This window comes from Neoarius graeffei, chromosome 25 (genome assembly GCF_027579695.1).
Source record: "Neoarius graeffei isolate fNeoGra1 chromosome 25, fNeoGra1.pri, whole genome shotgun sequence".
NCBI lineage: Eukaryota > Metazoa > Chordata > Actinopteri > Siluriformes > Ariidae > Neoarius > Neoarius graeffei.
Genome location: NC_083593.1, coordinates 19,188,473 through 19,209,251, shown reverse-complemented (window position 1 = coordinate 19,209,251; position 20,779 = coordinate 19,188,473). Strand labels below are relative to the sequence as shown.

Genomic DNA, 20,779 nt, shown 5'->3' with positions numbered 1-20,779 from the left:
TTTGTTTTATTGTGACACAAACAATAATGAAGATAAAAAACAGAAATCTGGAGTGTGCAGAGGTATTCACCCCCTTTCATATGAAACCCCTAAATAAGAGCTGGTCCAACCAATTCACTTCATAAGTCACATAATTAGTTGATTAAGATCCACCTGTGTGCAATCAGTGTCACATGACCTGTCACATGATGTCTGTATAAATCAACCTGTTCTGGAAGGATCCTGACTCTGCAACACTACTAAGCAAGCAACATGAAAACCAAGGAGCCTCCAAACAGGTCAGAGACAAAGTTGTGGAGAAGTATAGATCAGGGTTGGATTATAAAAAAATATCCCAAATTTTGAATATCCCAAGGAGCACCATTAAATCTCATCTCATTCATCTCATTATCTCTAGCCGCTTTATCCTGTACAGGGTCACAGGCAAGCTGGAGCCTATCCCAGCTGACTACGGGCGAAAGGCGGGGTACACCCTGGACAAGTCGCCAGGTCATCACAGGGCTGACACATAGACACAGACAACCATTCACACTCACATTCACACCTACGGTCAATTTAGAGTCACCAGTTAACCTAACCTGCATGTCTTTGGACTGTGGGGGAAACCGGAGCACCCGGAGGAAACCCACGCGGACACAGGGAGAACATGCAAACTCTGCACAGAAAGGCCCTCGCCGGCCACGGGGCTCGAATCTGGACCTTCTTGCTGTGAGGCGACAGTGCTAACCACTACACCACCGTGCCGCCCCTGCCATTAAATCTATTATAGCAAAATGGATAGAATAGGTCACCACTACAAACCTGACAAGAGAAGGCTGCCCACCAAAACTCGCTGACTGGGCAAGGAGGGCATTAATCAGAGCTGCAACAAAGACACCAAAGATAACACTGAGGGAGCTGCAGAAATCCACAGTGGAGATGGGAGTATCTGTCCATAGGACCACTTTAAGCCGTACACTCCACAGAGCAGGGCTTTATGGAAAAGTGGCCAGAAAAAAGTTATTACTTAAACGCGTTTGGAGTTTGCCCAACAGTATGTGGCAGACTCCCCAAACACATGGAAGAAGATTCTCTGGTCAAATGAGACTAAAATTTATCTTTTTGGCCATCATGTGAAATGCCATGTGTGGCACAAACCCAACACCCTGAGAACACCATTCCTACAGTGGAGCATGGTGGTGGCAGCATCATGCTGTGGGGATATTTTTCATCTGCAGGGACAGGAACGCTGGTCAGGACTGAAGGAAAGATGGATGGCATGAGATACAGGGCAATTCTGGAGGAAAACCTGTTTGAGTTGGCCAGAGGTTTGAGACTGGGATGAAGGTTCACGTTCCAGCAGGACAATGACCCTAAACATACTGCTAAAGCTACACTGGAGTAGTTTAAAGGGAAACATTTAAATGTCTTGGAATGGCCTAATCAAAGCCCAGACCTCAATCCAATTGAGAATCTGTGGCATAACTTGAAGATTGCTGTACACCAACGCAACCCATCTAACTTGAAGGAGTTGGAGCAGTTTTGCCTTGAGGAATGGGCAAAAATCCCAGTGGCTAGATGTGCTAAGCTAATAGAGACATACCCCAAGAGACTTGCAGCTGTAATTGCAGCAAAAGGTGGCTCTACAAAGTATTGATTTTTGGGGAGTGAATACCTATGAACACTCCAGATTTCTGTTTTTTCATCTTAATTATTGTTTGTGTCACAATAAAACAACAATTTGCACCTTTAAAGTGGTAGGCATGTTGTGTAAATCAAATGGTGCTAACCCCCCAAAAATCTATTTTAATTCCAGCTTGGAATGCGGCAAAACAGGACAAACACCAAGGGGGATGAATACTTTTGCACGATACTGCATTTATTGTACTCTATAATCCCTAGGTTTTCATACTGTATCACTGTTTTGTCCCCAGATCCGGCACCACCCAATAATTTCTGGTAGTGACTTTGGTTATGTAAGTTTTATCACCAGTGCAGTCATGGCCGTTTGAGCTCAAACAAGACAGAATTCCTAAATTCTTTTTTTTTTAAGTGCATTTAATAATTTCACCTGTTACTGGACATTGTAGAAGGTATGACTTGGTAGTTTGGTATTGTGTGTGTGTGTGTGTGTGTGTGTGTGTGTGTGTGTGTGTGTATCTGGTGGTATAATCTTTTCAGGTTTATTATTATTATTATTATTATTATTATAATACATTACCATGAAGTTCATAAATGTTATGGGAATGTATTGTTAAAAACCATGAAGATGCCATTATTTGTCCCATAATCAGCTCAGAGCAATTGGAGAAGCTGAGGATGATGGTGCAGGAACTCTGCAGAAAGGACGAAAACTTAGTGCACTTCCTTGAACTTCAGTGCAGCGGGACATATTTAGCCTCAGTGGTTTGCCCTGAGATGCTTTACAATGATGTCATGGAGCAATGTTTATTTTCCTGGCACAGTGACCTGTTCACCGTGCCATTTCTTTCTCGCTTCCCTTATCTTTCCAGTTTAAATGCTGCACTGGACTTTACAGTATACGTTTCTTGTTTATCAGCTAATAAACTGCTCTGCTTGTTATGAAATGTTTGTCCGATCAGACTTTTTTTTATGGCCTATCTCTATCCTTTTCCCCTTATGCTGTCTCACCCCACCCAGTTTGTCAGGCATTGTTAGCCTGTGAGGCAATCCATGCCTTCAGCAGGCTTCTGCTGACCAACCAATAAGGGAAGAGTCCATGGGAAGAGCGCCCAGTGTGTGTTTGGTGTCAGCCAATGGAATAGCCTGTGTGGGTCGTGGCTTAAAATCCAGCCTCACGTCAGAGCTGTGATTCAGTCAGTGCGAGGTGGCTGGAGAAAGCCTGTGTGCACTCAGGCGTGGGTTGGAGAGACTGAGAAAGGGAGGGAGGGATGAAATGAAGGAGAGAAGCAGAGGGAGGGTAAAGAGTTTAGAGTTGAACTTAGGGGGCGTAGGCAGGGACAGTGATACAGGATCTCATTTTGTTGTTCTGTTACTGCGCTCAGCTGGAACACAGGAAACAGGAATGAAGCCTGCCTGAGATTTCTATAACTCTTCTGTGGAAGTAAGTGTGTGTGTGTACGCGCAATTATGGGCAGAGTGCAGGACTGAGGCTCTGAAGAATACAATCGTTGCAGGTCTTTCATTGAGCCAGCTGCTGCTTTATACCCAGTCTCACTCTTCATTGCAACTGTAGATACTAATGGCAAGTATTTTGAAAACATTTTCTTCATGGTCATTGAGACCCTCCTTCAAAATGTCCTCTCTGACTCTAACGCACTTTCCGAGGCTCTTGGGAGTCTGTGTATGTTCTGAGGCATGTCAGATGCTAACAACAATTCATCCACTGGACCATCCAGGATTAGGTTTCTCTAGTGTAAATAATCCTGTGTGTTTGGACATGCATGTTTTTCAGGGACATGAACTTTACCTTGTTTTGAGTATGTGATCTCATCACATCAGTGCTTGACTCCATGTTTGTTTTAGTACACCTACTTTTCTTCGCCTAGTAAATCTGGATGGGGAAAAAAGTCCAGCCGAACATTATTTCCTGCTTGAATATCCTGTTTGACTTGAAAATGTCAAGTCAGCTCACACATGAGTTATGATTTGGCTTTAAGTGGGCTTTATGGGCAGATTATCCGGGCGTCCTTAATCTCAAACAAATTCAATGCTCTGTGCTTGCATGTGACATTACATGCCAGAATAATGAGTCCGGTGGTGATTGTTGCTGTTTTTGGTTCATAAACATTGACGGTAGTTTCATTTCATGCCAAAAGTACTGTGTCGCAGCCAGCATGACCAGAACAATGCCTTTACTCTTCACACAATGGTTTTATTTTATTTCAGCAAAGAGTGGGTTCTCTTTGGTTTCAGACTAACCGATCCTCCTTATGCACCAAGCCAGTCCTAATTCTGTCCCCAACAAGAAAGCAGTTCTGTTTCAGAAAGCAATTAACATCCTGTTCTTGAGAATGATGCTAATAGCATGCGTTTTAGTTCCGTAAATACAAAACCCTTAAATGTTGGAGTTGTAAGTAGTTGTATAAAAACCATGAAATAAGTGTATTTAGACTTAACTTTCAGTTCTCTCATTTCTTTTTCCTAGTGCCTATTCTAGAAAAGTCATCAAAGTATACATGGCCTCTCTCTCTCTCTCTCTCTCTCTCTCTCTCTCTCTCTCTCTCTCGACTTGGTATCTTGTGAATCCCAGCCATCTACTGGAGTGTCTGATCCTGTATAAGTCCTCTCGAGTGAGATCCCAGTCTTATTTTAGCCTCACTACATCATCCCATCAAAACAGAATGATGGAGAAGAAGAGGGGGTGTAATGGGGATATCAGCTGTATCATTTGAGACCCTTAATCACATGTCTGTCCTGTTCTTGAGGCAATCTACAGTGCCTTGAAAAAGTATTCAAACCCCTTGAACTTTTTCACATTTTTCCACCTTACAACATGAACTTAAGTTTTTTATTGAGATTTTATGTGATAGACCAACACAGAGTAGCACATAATTGTGAAGCAAAACGAAAATGATAAATGGTCTTCAAAATTTTAAACAAATAAAAATCTGAAAAATGTGGTGTGCATTAGTATTCAGCCCCCTATACTCTGATATCTCTAAATACAATCCAGTGCAATCAATTGCCTTCAGAAGTCATCTAATTAGTTAATAGAGTCCTACTGTGTGTAATTTACTCTCAACATAAATACACTTGTTCTGTGAAGGCCTCAGTGGTTTGTTAGAGAACACTGAAGAACAAACAGCATCATGAAGACCAAAGAACTCAAGACCAAAGAACTCACCAGACAGGTCAGGGATAAAGTTCTGGAGAAGTTTAAAGCAGGGTTAGGTTATAAAAAAAATATCCCAAGCTCTGAACATCTCAAGAAGCACTGTTCAATCCATCATTCAAAAATGGAAAAAGTATGACACAACTGCAAACCTTCCAAGACATGGCCGTCCACCTAAACTGACAGAGCGAGCAAGGAGAGCACTGGTCAGAGAAGCAGCCAAGAGGCCCATAATCACTCTGGAGGAGCTGCAGAAATCCACAGCTCAGGTGGGAGAATCTGTGCACAGGACAACTATAAGTCGTGCACTCCACAAATCTGGCCTTTTTGGAAGAGTGGCAAGAAGAAAGCCATTGTTGAAAGACAGGCATAAGAAGCTATGTAGGGGACACAGCAAACATGTGGAAGAAGGTGCTTTGGTCAGATGAGACCAAAGTTGAACTTTTTGGCCTAAATGCAAAGCACTATGTGTGGCGGAAAACTAACACTGCTCATCACCCTGCACACACCATCCCCACTGTGAAACATGGTGGTGGCAGCATCATGCTATGGGGATGCTTTTCTTCAGCAGGGACAGGGAAGCTGGTCAGAGTTGATGGGAAGATGGATGGCGCTAAATACAGGGCAATCCTGGAAGAAAACCTGTTGGAGGCTGCAAAAGACTTGAGACTGGGAAGGAGATTCACCTTCCAGCAAGACAATGACCCTAAACATACAGCCAGAGCTACAATGGAATGGTTTAGATCAAAGAATATTCATGTGTTAGAATGGCTCAGTCAAAGTCCAGACCTAAATCCCATTGAGCATCTGTGGCAAGACTTGAAAATTGCTGTTCACAGACGCTCTCCATCCAATCTGGCTGAGCTTGAGCTATTTTGCAAAGAAGAATGGGCAAAAATTTCAGTGTCTAGATGTGCAAAGCTGGTAGAGACATACCACAAAAGACTTGCAGCTGTAATTGCAGCAAAAGGTGGCTCTACAAAGTATTGACGCAGGGGGGCTGAATACTAATGCACACCACATTTTTCAGATTTTTATTTGTTTAAAACTTTGAAGACCATTTATCATTTTTCGTTTCACTTCACAATTATGTGCTAGTCTGTGTTGGTCTATCACATAAAATCTCAATAAAAAACTTTTAAGTTCGTGGTTGTAAGGTGGAAAAATGTGAAAAAGTTCAAGGGGTATGAATACTTTTTCAAGGCACTGTACATCTTACATTACTATTTGTGTGTAAAAATATAAGGGCGTAATTCCTGTTGCACGTTTTGGACACTGTGACAGATGTGCTGACAGAGGTTTATGAGTATGATTGAAAGACTATGTAAGTATATAAGTAATAAATCTGCCCATGACCCACTGAGAAATATTGTAATGGCCCAAACAGCAGCTCATGCTAATGCTTACATTCGACCTGCACATCTGGATTTAGATAGAAATGCTAAGCTTGTAACAGGTCTTATGGGGTTATGACGCTGCTGTCAGAGTGGGTCCTTCACTTTTTTGGCACGATTCTTTAAAGATTATATGGACAGTTAGTGGTCCTAGGATGCACAGACCCTAATTGAAAGCTTTTCTAAAGTGAAAATACCCTCAGTTGTCCAGTTCTACCGATTTGCAAGGGTCCCCAGTAAACCCCCTGCCACCAGCCTGTAGGGTACCAGACAGAGCTTTTTTTTTTTCTTAAAAGGGTGTATATTCTTTTATCTTTTGATGCTTTCGTTCCTTGCCATCTACGAGCAGGGAACATATCTCACCTGCTGGAGGTGTTTCTGCACACAGTCTAAAGGAGGAAAGCAGGGGTTTCTCATGTGTTCCTTGGATGGTTACTAGCTTTAGATTTGATTAATTGAGTTCTACTTGGAGCCTTTTGTGAAAAGGATAATCTTATCCATTTAGGGGATGCCTTTATCCAAAACAACTTACAGATGCGCTTTGTGCTCTCTCTCTAAAAAAAAATAATAATTATATATAATATATCCTTATGCTAGTACACTAGGTCAGATATTTGAATGTCTCGTCTCGTCTTCTTCCGCTTTATCCGGGACCGGGTCGCGGAGGCAGCAGTCTAAGCAGGGAAGCCCAAACTTCCCTTTCCCCAGACACCTCGGCCAGCTCCTCGGGAAGAACACCGAGGCGTTCCCAGGCCAGCCGAGAGACATAGTCCCTCCAGCGTGTCCTGGGTCTTCCCCGGGGCCTCCTCCCGGGGGGACATGCCTGGAACACCTCCCCAGGGAGGCGTCCAGGAGGCATCCGAAAAAGATGCCCGAGCCACCTCAGCTGATTCCTCTCGATGTGGAGCAGCAGCGGCTCTACTCCGAGCTCCTCCCGAGTGACTGTGCTTCTCACCCTATCTCTAAGGGAGCGCCCAGCCACCCTGCGAAGGAAACTCATTTCGGCCGCTTGTATCCGCGATTTTTGAATGTCATTACGCTTAAACCTTGTTAAGGGGAGGATAGTCCAGCATTAAAGAAAAGAAGTTGGGATATTTTTAAAAAGAAGTGCTAATTCAAGTGCAGATGCGCAGCTTGTGAACAGGCAAGGCAGGCAACTGCTTGGGGCCCCCTGGCCCAGGGGCCCCCCGAGAGTCGAGGCCCAAGGGCTTATTTATTTTGTTTTTTATTGTTTTTATTGTTCTTTACCATTGTATTTTCACATTTGGAATTTAAAAAAACTTTGGTTTCATACATTTTTTGTTGGTGACAGATTATTTATAACATATTGGTGATGAACGCTGGTCAGAAGGGCCCCCTGGAAATTTTTGCTTGGGGTCACAACAGACTCTAGAATCACCTCTGTTCAAGTGCTTGGCGAAGAGGGCAAGCCTTTAGTCTTTGCTTGAAGACAGGCAGTGCAGTGACTCAGTTGCTCGGACAGTCGGAGGAAGTTCAGTTCACTAGTTGGATGCCAATATAGAGAAGAGTCTTGATGCATGCCTTCCATGCACTTTGGGAGATGGTGGGTCCATTTGAGCCATGCTAGATGGGGTGTGTTAATTGTGCCTTAACGTAGGTGGAAAATAGATGCTAGTCTTTTTTTTTTTTTGGCTTTGTAGAAAAGCAAGAGTGTTTTGTAAATCTAATGCAGGTAGCTACAGAATGCCAGTGAAGGGAATGCAGCAATGTGGTAGTGTGGAGAAAATGAAAAGCCTTGCAGCTATATTCTGATCAATTGCAAGGGTTGAATGCCATACAGGGGCAGACCTACCATGAGTAAGTTACAATGGTGCTTGAAAGTTTGTGAACCCTTTAGAATTTTCTATATTTCTGCATAAATATGACCTAAAACATCATCAGATTTTCACACAAGTCCTAAAAGTAGATAAAAAGAACCCAGTTAAACAAATGAAACAAAAATATTATACTTGCTCATTTATTTATTGAGGAAAATGAGCCAATATTACATATCTGTGAGTGGCAAAAGTATGTGAACCTTTGCTTTCAGTATCTGGTGTGACCCCCTTGTGCAGCAATAACTGCAACTAAACATTTCCGGTAACTGTTGATCAGTCCTGTACACCAGCTTGGAGGAATTTTAGCCCATTCTTCCATACAGAACAGCTTCAACTCTGGGATGTTGGTGTCCTCACATGAACTGCTCGCTTCAGGTCCTTCCACAACATTTCGATTGGATTAAGGTCAGGACTTTGACTTGGCCATTCCAAAACATTCACTTTATTCTTCTTTAACCATTCTTTGGTAGAACGACTTGTGTGCTTAGGGTCGTTGTCTTGCTTGCATGACCCACCTTCTCTTGAGATTCAGTTCATGGACAGATGTCCTGGCATTTTCCTTTAGAATTCGCTGGTATAATTCAGAATTCATTGTTCCATCAATGATGGTAAGCCGTCCTGGCCCAGATGCAGCAAAACAGGCGAAATCCATGATACTACCACCACCATGTTTCACAGATGGGATAAGGTTCTTGTGCTGGAATGCAGTGTTTTCCTTTCTCCAAACATAATGCTTCTCATTTAAACCAAAAAGTTCTATTTTGGTCTCATCTGTCCACAAAACATTTTTCCAATAGCCTTCTGGCTTGTCCACGTGATCTTTGGCAAACTGCAGATGATCAGCAATGTTCTTTTTGGAGAGCAGTGGCTTTCTCTTTGCAACCCTGCCATGCACACCATTGTTGTTCAGTGTTCTCCTGATGGTGGACTCATGAACATTAACATTAGCCAATGTGAGAGAGGCCTTCAGTTGCTTAGAAGTTACCCTGGGGTCCTGACTCTAATTTCACCTTCAAATTAACTGCTAATCCTAGAGGTTCACATACTTTTACCACTCACAGATATGTAATATTGGGTCATTTTCAAGATTCAAGATGTTTATTTGTCATATACACAATAGCAGACACAGCGGTTTATTATTGGATAATGAAATTCTTATTTTGCAACTACCCGACCAAAACTATGCTTACTAATATAAAAAGAAATGTATATAAAATACAAAATATAAAATATAAAGTGCATATGGAATGCAAAATATAAAGGTAGAATGAAAATAAATGAAAATAAGCAATTAAAAAAATCAAACAATATGCAAACATGGAGGTAGATATAATGTGCAATGTCTTGTGCAAAATTGCAAATATAGAGGTAGATGGTGATTATAATCTGTGGTTCAAAAGCCTGATGGCCTGGGGGTAAAAACTGTTTCTCAGGTGGGGTTTACATTAGACCGTATCAGCGGATCATCAGATTAACGTTTTTAAAACGATTAGTGTGCACACAGCAACACCAATACACGATTCGCGTGCACACAGCAACACCAATACACGGATACGCTCGGCTCCGCAGGCATCTTGCGCTCCAAATCACTCCGCCCTGAACAGCAAGTGCCCTCTGGAGGGTGCGCACTCCGGCCCTGCGCAGCTCACAGAGCGCGCGAGTGAAGTGCACAAGCAGTGATTCGGGACTGAGCCGCTGTGTGTGTGATCCCAGCGCACATCACTTACCACTTGCAAGTGGAAGGATGGCAAGCCTAAAGACAATCATAACTACACAATGATCAGTATTTGCATCAGTATTTGCAGTATTTTCATACTTTTATACTCTTTAATGAAAGGTGATACAAGGCGGAAGTCCGCGCCGTTTTTCAGCAGTCGCGTCACATGACCAACGCCAGAGAATCAGGAAGGTGGATGTCACAGTGACGTTGTCCAATGACGATGCCAGCTAGAGCTCAGCACAGCGTATCCGCGTATCCTCAATGTTTACACAGCACCGGACCAGACACGATCTAGATTGAATACGTGGACGCTGACGGATTCCCGTTTCCCGGCGTTTCCAGGCGTTTTAATGTAAACGGACAGTGCATCCGCGAAGAAAACGAGACAGATACGGTCTAATGTAAACTTAGCCTCAGTCTACTAGTCCTTGCTTTCACACTCCTGTAGCATCTGCCAGATGGTAGGAGTGTGAATAATCTGTGTTGTGGGTGTGTTTGGTCCCTGATGATGCTCTGTGCCCTTTTTGTGACCCAGGTGTTGTAAATGTCCTGTAGTGAGGGGGGGGTGACAGCTCCACAGATGAACTGTGCCATTTTAATGACACGCTGGAGAGCCTTTCTGTCCTGAATTGTGCAGTTCCCGTACCACACAGTGATGGAATTTGTCAGGACACTCTCCACTGTGCACCTGTAGAAGTTTGTTGGCAGTCCAAATTTCCTCAGGAAGAAGAGTCTCTGTTGAGCCTTCTTGATGGTCTGCTGTGTGTTGTGTGTCCAGGTGAGATCCTCACTGATGTGCGTTCCGAGGAATTTAAATGTTTTCACTCTCTCCACTTGTGTCCCGTCGATGTGCAGTGAGGCGTGCTGGTCTCTCCTCCTCTTCCTCGGGTCAATAATCATCTCCTTGGTCTTCTCAGCATTCAAGGAGAGGTTATTTTCCCAGCACCAGGAGACCAGCCGAGCCACCTCCTCCCTATAGGCCCTCTCATCTCCGCCGGTGATCAGCCCAATGACAGTGGTGTCGTCAGCGAACTTGATGATGGAAGTGTTACTCTGGGAGGGGGTGCAGTCGTAGGTGAAGAGGGTGTACAGGAGTGGACTGAGCACACAGCCTTGGGGGGGGGTCCCTGTGCTCACTATCTTGGTGCTGGATGTTCTGGTACCGACTCTGACAGCCTGGGGTCTGTTTGTGAGAAAGTCCAGGACCCAGCAGCAGAGGGAGGATGTCAGTCCAAGGATGGAGAGCTTCTCAGGCCCTGTCCACGCGGCAACGGATTCAGGTGAATCCGATACAATTGTTTATCATTTCGGCCTGGCGTCCACACGGCACCGGCGTTTTGGGTGCCCCAAAACACAATCTTTTGAGAACGGGTTCCAGAGTGGAAAGATCTGGCAATGTTACCATTGCGAAGTCATCTGGATGAGTAGAACGGATTTGTTTACGATGACGTCACAACCACATGACTGTCAGTGCTTTACGCCGGGTAGAAGTGTAACGAACTCGATGCGAGTTGTCAATAAATCCTATAACTTGGTTCATGAAACGCGCTTACAAAATATTTTCACTGTGAATATTTATTGTGTAATGGTGCAAAGTGAGAGAGAGAGAGAGAGAGAGAGAGAGAATAGCCCTTAGGGCAGAGTCAATCCCGCCAGCAAAAATAGGGAAAAAAAAGGAGCGATCTCACCTCTTCAGATGTTGGTTTAAGTCCTACAATACATTCCTCAAAAAGGGCGTAGAAGAACAAATTAATCCACAGGTGAAACTGGAAAAATACTTTTCATTGTATTTGGTCATTATAATGTAATTTTACGAACAGATTTTTCTGACTTTGTGGCTAATATGAAGTCTCGCGCATAATAGTTCATTCGCATGCGTCCTTACTTCTTCTATTGTTCTGGTGTCTCTGAAGGGACCGTCTTACAGCGCCCCTAGAGGTGTGGCATGTGTATTGCATCGTTTTCAGCAAGCGTTGCGTTGCCATATGGACCTGATATTTTACTGATCGTTGCCCATTTGGACGCGATATTTTTTTAAATAACATCTCATTGCCGTTGTCGTGTGGATGTAGCCTCAGTCAGTCTGCTGGGGATGACAGTGTTGAAGGCTGAACTGTAGTCCACAAACAGCATTCGAACATGGGTGTCCTTGTGTTCCAGGTGTGACAGGGCTGTGTGGATGGCTGCATTGACTGCATCGTCAGTTGAACGGTTCTGACAATATGCAAATCGAAGGGGGTCTATTGTGTCTGGGATGTCCTTTTTGATGTGTGACATGACTATCCTCTCAAAACACTTCATTACAACTGAAGTGAGTGCAATTGGGCGATAGTCATTCAGGCATGTTATGTTATTTTTCTTTGGGAAGGGCACTATGGTGGTGGCCTTGAAACATGTGGGCACAGACGACATGGAGAGGGACAGGTTGAAAATGTCTGTGAAGCCCTCTGCTAACTGTGGAGCAAGCCCTCAAAGCATGGCCGGGGATGTTGACAGGGCCGGCTGCCTTTTGGGGGTCAGTCCTCCTGAAGACCTTGCTCACCTCGGTTATGGTCACAGTGGGTGAAGAGCTCTGTGCTGCCTCTGCTGGTAGAATCCCTCTGCGTTGGTTGGTGTTGAGGGTGTTGAAGCGAGCATAGAACTCGTTCAGCTCATCTGGTGATGTGTTGTGGTTGGCTGTGACCCTGCTGTTTTTCTGCTGGAAATTGGTGATATGTTGCAGGCCCTGCCACATGCATCTGGAGTCTGAGGTGTTGTAATATCCTTCCAGCTTCAGTCTGTACTGCCTCTTGGCTTCCCTGATGGATCTGCATAGGCCATATCTGGCCTTTTTATATCCATCTGCATCACCAGAGGCAAAAGCGGTGGAGCGTGCATGTAGCATGGAGCGTACTTCACTGTTAATCCAAGGTTTTTGGTTTGGATATATTTTGCAGCGCTTGGTGGGGACAATGTCATTAATGCACGTGCTGATGTAGCTGGTGACCACAGATGCATATTCCTCTAAATCCACAGAACAGTCTTCTCTCAAAGCAGCAGTCTTAAACACATCCCAGTTTGTAGAACTGAAGCAGTCCTGGAGCACCAGATCAGTCCCTTCATTCCCATCATGGTTATTTTCCTCAGTAAATAAACGACCAAGTATAATATTTTTGTCTCATTTGTTTAACTGGGTTCTCTTTACTTTTAGGACTTGTGTGAAAATCTGATGATGATTTAGGTCATATTTATGCAGAAATATAGAAACTTCTGAGGGGTTCACAAACTTTCAAGCACCACTGTACACTAGTCCAGTCTCGAGATGCCAACGTACTGAATAAGCACTTGTGTGGCCTCTGTGGATAGAAATGTCCAGATCCTCCTGATGCTATAAAGAATAAACCTGTTGAAGTTTACATAGAGCATATAACATTTCTTCCAAAAGGTCACTGATCTAACTTTTTGGTTTCTTAAGAGTATATTAACTGTAACTTTTCCAGAGTCTAGTACATGTTCTTATAACCGGTATTTACAGTATGTCCACGAAAGGTTAAACTGTGTGCCACTGAAAGTCAAGTAGCAACATAACACTATCTTGAATGTAAAGTATATCTTGAATTCAAAATTATCATCAGTCTTTTTTAGAATAAGACTTGAACATTTAAAGTTTATGTAGGTTTTTGACATGTGTAGCTCCTATGTAACCTTTTGAAAGTGTTGCCAAAATCTCTAAATGGAGTACAGTACATGATTTAGGTAACATTGTTCAGTATGACTATGGTCACTGTATTTCAGCACATGAGTGTAACCTTGTAAAGATGTGTGTATTGAGTGTGTTTTTGTTCCATCTTTGTCAAGAGCTCTGCGTTCTGCTGATTCTCATTCTCTCCATTTAGTGCATGGTGTTATTTTGTGTTTGTTGAAAGATAAACTGACGCCAAAAAGAAAAGTAATGTGTGATTGAAGGAAGGTGAATAATTAGAGCTCTAATATATGGTCTAGGGAACAGAGCAAGGGACAAGTGATGTATTATTGAAGAAATTAGGAACGAAGTGCATTGGGGTTATTGTTACTTCAGATGTTGTCAACACCACTGATTTAATTGTTTTAATCAAGTGTTTTGGGTTTTTTTGGGTCTTGCTGAATATAGAATCTGAAAATAAAGGCTCCAAACTCTGATTTAGAGCCGTTAGAGTGGCTATTGACACTATTCAAATAAGAAGACTGCCTTCAAGGCTCATAGATCATTTAATACTGTAATTATAGTGGCTTTTATGGATGAATAACCATGCCTGTGTGTGTATATAACAGGTTAAGGTGTGTCCTGGCCCCCAGCTGTGTCTGTGAATGTCTGTCACCATGGCTAAGCGTGAGACTGGCAGCACAAGTCCAGTGGTGCGGCAAATAGACAAGCAGTTCCTGGTCTGCAGCATCTGCCTCGATCACTTTCACAACCCCAAAGTGCTGCCCTGCTTACACACCTTCTGTGAACGGTACAATTTCACACACACTCCACACAATTCTGTACCAGTCTGTAAAAGGATATTTTGATGTTACCAGTATTTGATTATACCAGTCCCCTGTGGCTGAACTTTGTAAATACTGTACATAAATACATGGTGTAGATCAGAGGTGGACAAAGTACCCAACTTCATTACTTAAGTACAGATCCCACTGGTCAAATGTTACTCCGATACAAGTGAAAGTTGTCCAGTCAAATTTTTACTTAAGTTGAAGTACTTGCTTTTAAAAATACTTAAGTATTAAAAGTGCATTTTCTGTCAATGCATTGTTGTATTATTGCCACAACGCTTACAAAACCTAATGCCGTTACCAAAGACAGAAATGTGAATTCACAAAATGAACGCATGCTGTGCCATCATGGTGGTTTAACGTTAAGCTAGCTAGTCAGTGAAACTCCACCTGACATGCTCTTTTCAAACTCGAAATTATATTGGGTAGCTAACGCTACTAGAAAAGAAAGATTTCTATATTCTGTTTATTTGGCGAGATTACGCTAAAACATATTTCTGAAAGGATTTCAGATAAGTTAATGATATTCATGTTAGCGTAACTCTGATTTTACATGCTAACTAACAGTGTCCAAGTTAACTAGCTATGTGTAAACGTTAGCCGTGGACAAGACTATGGCAACTTGGCAGGAAAATCCACAGAAAGTCCTTTGACTAATCAGACTGCATAGCTATTGCAATGCTATCGCTAGCTCTAAAAGCACAGACAACTTCATTACAAACTTTCTCTTGGAATAAAACGTTTATATACCTCAATATGCTTCAGCTGGTTGGATGGCGAGTTTTTGTAGGCCGTGATGTGGTTCGTTTTTGGCAAACGAAGCAAACATTTAAAACAAAATTAATCTTTAATTATTTCAGAAAACTGAAATATGGGTTGGGCCATGAGTGTGTGTAGCCCAGAAGAACTGCTTCCTTTCATTCTGCCATCAACTGATCTTGTTAAATAATGCTGCAGAGAAATAATTGAACCTGATTTTATCCAGTCTATGGACATGACGTGACCCTAGTGATTACTGATCAGCTCTCAGTGTCACCTGCGAAAAAACTATCACGTTTTAGAAATGAAAAGAAAAAACATCCACTTTCAAAGCTGCTTCATAGTAACGAGGACCTTGATAGAAATGTAGTGGAGTGAAAAGTACAATATTTGCCTTTCAAATGTAGTGAAGTTAGTCATAAGTTTCCAAAAATAATAATACTCAAGTAAAGTACAGATAGGGGCGGCATGGTGGTGTAGTGGTTAGCGATGTCGCCTCACAGCAAGAAGGTCCGGGTTTGATCCCCGTGGCCGGCGAGGGCCTTTCTGTGTAGAGTTTGCATGTTCTCCCCGTGTCTGCGTGGGTTTCCTCCGGGTGCTCCGGTTTCCCCCACAGTCCAAAGACATGCAGGTTAGGTTAACTGGTGACTCTAAATTGACCGTAGGTGTGAATGTGAGTGTGAATGGTTGTCTGTGTCTATGTGTCAGCCCTGTGATGACCTGGCGACTTATCCAGGGTGTACCCTGCCTTTCACCCGTAGTCAGCTGGGATAGGCTCCAGCTTGCCTGCGACCCTGTAGAACAGGATAAAGCGGCTAGAGATAATGAGATGAGAAGTACAGATACTCAAAAAGCGTACTTAAGTAAAGTACTCAAGTAAATGTACTTCTTTACCGTCCACCTCTGGTGTAGATACCACAATAGCTCAGTATTTCCTGATGCAGCCTACGGCAGTGTTTTCTATTTAAAATTAAGTAACACTTGAAGCTTGATTACTGAGCAAGTTTCCAAAAGGGAAAATGATGCTGCTGACCTATTTTAACAGTATTACTTATAATGCTTTTTGCTTTTTCCAAAGTAAGCAAAACGTATAACTATTTTATTGAAATTGTGCAAAGTTTTGGTAAATTCATATTTCTTTGAGCGCAGCCAAGGCCACCGCTAGTCCTGTTTGTTTTTATTTTATTTATTCCTCCCCCGTTTGTCCCTAATTTAATCACCTGCCAATTCCCGTCTACCAGCTTTCCCCCTATCATATGAAAGCTGCCAATTGCTTTCTCTGAGAGATGTAAAGCCAGCCAACTGCATTTTTTCGAACTGCTGTTCATGTTGCATTACAAGGCAGTGGAAGGAAAGTGCTACCAGTGCTCTCCAGTTCCTCAGCTACATCACTGAAGTTCATAACTGGTCGAAACCAGATGCCCTGTGGAACTTTCAAGCAAGCTTTCTATCTAATGTGACCGAATGAATGAGCGAGGGAACTATTGTTTCAGAACAAGAACATCTTCCCTAAAAATTAGGCAACTACCGTTTGCAGTTGAGAAATATATCCACTCCATATACAACCCCGATTCCAAAAAAGTTGGGACAAATTACAAATTGTAAATAAAAACGGAATGCAATAATTTACAAATCTCAAAAACTGACATTGTATTCACAATAGAACATAGACAACATATCAAATGTCGAAAGTGAGACTTTTTGAAATTTCATGCCAAATATTGGCTCATTTGAAATTTCATGACAGCAACACATCTCAAAAAAGTTGGGACAGGGGCAATAAGAGGCTGGAAAAGTTAAAGGTACAAAAAAGGAACAGCTGGAGGACCAAATTGCAACTCATTAGGTCAATTGGCAATAGGTCATTAACATGACTGGGTATAAAAAGAGCATCTTGGAGTGGCAGCGGCTCTCAGAAGTAAAGATGGGAAGAGGATCACCAATCCCCCTAATTCTGCGCCGACAAATAGTGGAGCAATATCAGAAAGGAGTTCGACAGTGTAAAATTGCAAAGAGTTTCAACATATCATCATCTACAGTGCATAATATCATCAAAAGATTCAGAGAATCTGGAAGAATCTCTGTGCGTAAGGGTCAAGGCCGGAAAACCATACTGGGTGCCCGTGATCTTCGGGCCCTTAGACGGCACTGCATCACATACAGGCATGCTTCTGTATTGGAAATCACAAAATGGGCTCAGGAATATTTCCAGAGAACATTATCTGTGAACACAATTCACCGTGCCATCCACCGTTGCCAGCTAAAACTCTATAGTTCAAAGAAGAAGCTGTATCTAAACATGATCCAGAAGCGCAGACGTCTTCTCTGGGCCAAGGCTCATTTAAAATGGACTGTGGCAAAGTGGAAAACTGTTCTGTGGTCAGACGAATCAAAATTTGAAGTTCTTTATGGAAATCAGGGACGCCGTGTCATTCGGACTAAAGAGGAGAAGGACGACCCAAGTTGTTATCAGCGCTCAGTTCAGAAGCCTGCATCTCTGATGGTATGGGGTTGCATTAGTGCATGTGGCATGGGCAGCTTACACATCTGGAAAGACACCATCAATGCTGAAAGGTATATCCAGGTTCTAGAGCAACATATGCTCCCATCCAGATGACGTCTCTTTCAGGGAAGACCTTGCATTTTCCAACATGACAATGCCAAACCACATACTGCATCAATTACAGCATCATGGCTGTGTAGAAGAAGGGTCCGGGTACTGAACTGGCCAGCGTGCAGTCCAGATCTTTCACCCATAGAAAACATTTGGCACATCATAAAATGGAAGATACGACAAAAAAGACCTAAGACAGTTGAGCAACTAGTATCCTACATTAGACAAGAATGGGTTAACATTCCTATTCCTAAACTTGAGCTACTTGTCTCCTCAGTCCCCAGATGTTTACAGACTGTTGTAAAGAGAAAAGGGCATGTCTCACAGTGGTAAACATGGCCTTGTCCCAACTTTTTTGAGATGTGTTGTTGTCATGAAATTTAAAATCACCTAATTTTTCTCTTTAAATGATACATTTTCTCAGTTTAAACATTTGATATGTCATCTATGTTCTATTCTGAATAAAATATGGAATTTTGAAACTTCCACATCATTGCATTCCGTTTTTATTTACAATTTGTACTTTGTCCCAACTTTTTGGGAATCGGGGTTGTACACTACATGGCCAAAAGTATGCAAACACCTGCTCATCAGACCCATATGTGGTTCTTCCCCAAACTGTTGCCATGAAGTTGGAAGCACAGAATCATCTAGAATGTCTTTGTATGCTGTAGCATTAATATTTTCCCTTCACTGGAACTAAGGGGCCTAAACCTGTTCCAGCATGACAATGCCCCTGTGCACAAAGCAAGGTCCATGGTTTGCCAATGCTGGAGTAGAAGAACTCGAGTAGCCTGCACAGAGTCCTTATATCAACCCCACTGAACACCTTAGGGATGACTTGGAACCCTGACTGTGCACCAACCCTCCTCAGTGACATCAGTACCTGACCTCACTAATGCTTTTGTGACTGAATGGGCAAATCCCCACAGCTAGACTCTGATCTATTGGAAAGCCTTCCCATAATAGTGTTACTTTGGAATAGAATGTTCAACAAGCACATAGTGGGAGTAGGTATGATGATCAGGTGTTCACATACTTTTGGACATGTACTGTGGTATAGATTTGTCTAATCCAACTGGAATAAACGTTGATTTTGCTGCACGGCACCTAATTGGAGTCAGTCAGCCTTTATATAATCATGTTTGTTCTTTATTCCATTGTCTGTAGGTTGTATTTTGAGTCATGCCTGTGGACAGACATTCCACAGGTGTATTTGAAATCATTTCCTGTTCTTCTAAAATAAAGTAATTCCAGTTACATTCATGACTAGTTCTTGGGATTCCCTCACGATTGCTAAATGGCTTCTCCTTTCTCCTTGCTTTGACAGAAAGTCAGTATACTCTCTAGTGGTGTGTCCTTGATCAGTGTTTAGCGCCTGTGCCTCTAGGATTTGACAAACCAAAAAATTCAGAGCTATGGAAAAATAGTCCCTCGTTTAACCTTTGCCCACATCTTCCGTCTCACACATCCTTCCTTACTTACTGACTCCTGTCTTTTCTTTTACATCGTTCACACATTTATCTATTTTCCAACTGATATCACTCTTCGTCTGTTGAGGCAGTGGTGGAAACAAACAATGATTAACACTGTGGGTTATTGATCAGAATGTCAGGGGTTCAAGCCCCAGCATTGCCAAGCTGTCTCTGTTGGGCCCTTGTTAAGCAAGGCCCTTAACCCTATCTGCTCCTGGGGCTCTAGATCATGGCTGACCCTGCATTGTTTACTAACCAGCTGGGATATGCATAGAAGAGAATAATTTCACTGTGCTGTAATGTATATGTCACACATGAAAGTCTTCTGTCCTTTTCTTCCCCACAGGTGCTTACAGAACTACATCCCACCCCAGTCACTGACCCTGTCGTGTCCGGTGTGCCGACAGACCTCCATCCTGCCTGAAAAAGGAGTAGCAGCGCTGCAGAATAACTTCTTTATCACCAATCTGATGGAGGTACTGCAGAGGGATCCAGAATGTTCCCGTCCTGAGGCCTGCAACGTGCTGGAGTCTGTGAGTGCAGCAGCTGCTGGGAAGCCTCTTTCCTGCCCAAATCACGAGGGCAAGGTAAGCTTCTTACCAAGCAAGAACCGATATGAAAGAAATTTAGGCACCTCCAGAAAACTGAAAGTTTGGCAGTGGTGTATGTGGGGGCATTTTATTTTATTTTTTTCCCCACTTAACACTTATTATAGGATATAGCTAGACTAATACTTAGCAAGCTTACATAACAAATGACACTGCTGGCTACCAATCTATATGGAAGATTATGCATTTGCTTAAAAGTATTTCTGGTGGATGCCATGGAAAGTTCATACAACAAGGTTGATTTATTTCAGTAGGTATTTGGGAGATTCTAGGGCTGATTAATAAACGAGTACCCCAACATTAGATTAGTAAATGCCAAAGGCACTGACTGTAGAAAACATGGACAGCATATCATCTCTAAAAAGCGACGCCATCTCAGGTCCAAAATCCCTGCTGCAGGACAATTTTAGCTCCGCCCATTCCCATGAGTGTCACTGACAAAACAGTGTTTCTCTCATCTAAACTGCAGTGTCTAAGGTGACAAGTTAGTTTTCCCTATTCTGGTATCTGTACATTTTTATTTTCCCCCATAAATTAGTTTTCAAAATGTTATTGTACTATAAAGTAGGCAGACGTGGATACACTTGGCAGCCTTCCTGGAAGAGACCAGTTAAATTCACCACACGATTTATGATCATTTTATATATATACATACAGTGGTGCTTGAAAGTTTGTGAACCCTTTAGAATTTTCTATATTTCTGCATAAATATGACCTAAAACATCATCAGATTTTCACACAAGTCCTAAAAGTAGATAAAGAGAACCCAGTTAAACAAATGAGACAAAAATATTATACTTGGTCATTTATTTATTGAGGGAAATGATCCAATATTACATATCTGTGAGTGGCAAAAGTATGTGAACCTCTAGGATTAGCAGTTAATTTGAAGGTGAAATTAGAGTCAGGTGTTTTCAATCAATGGGATGACAATCAGGTGTGAGTGGGCACCCTGTTTTATTTAAAGAACAGGGATCTATCAAAGTCTGATCTTCACAACATATGTTTGTGGAAGTGTATCATGGCACGAACAAAGGAGATTTCTGAGGACCTCAGAAAAAGTG

The 20,779-nt window shown here is 42.5% G+C and overlaps 1 protein-coding gene across 9 annotated transcripts in view; it reads left to right on the top strand.

Moving 5' to 3' along the window:
* The window catches only part of trim3b (tripartite motif containing 3b), a 104,494-nt gene that overhangs the window by 18,088 nt on the left and 65,627 nt on the right, over positions 1–20,779 (top strand). For 6 of the 9 annotated variants that reach the window (XR_009651585.1, XM_060909426.1, XM_060909428.1 and 3 more), the window contains exons 2-3: positions 14,038–14,219; positions 19,454–19,694. Coding sequence is in view for 8 of the 9 variants with exons in the window: in XM_060909426.1 (XP_060765409.1) it covers positions 14,074–14,219; positions 19,454–19,694 (387 nt within the window). In the remaining variant the exon portion in view is untranslated. Of the gene's footprint in view, positions 1–2,890; positions 3,206–14,037; positions 14,220–18,802; positions 18,880–19,453; positions 19,695–20,779 lie in introns of those variants that run through there. The other 3 variants (XM_060909425.1, XM_060909424.1, XM_060909429.1) reach the window with 3 other exon arrangements.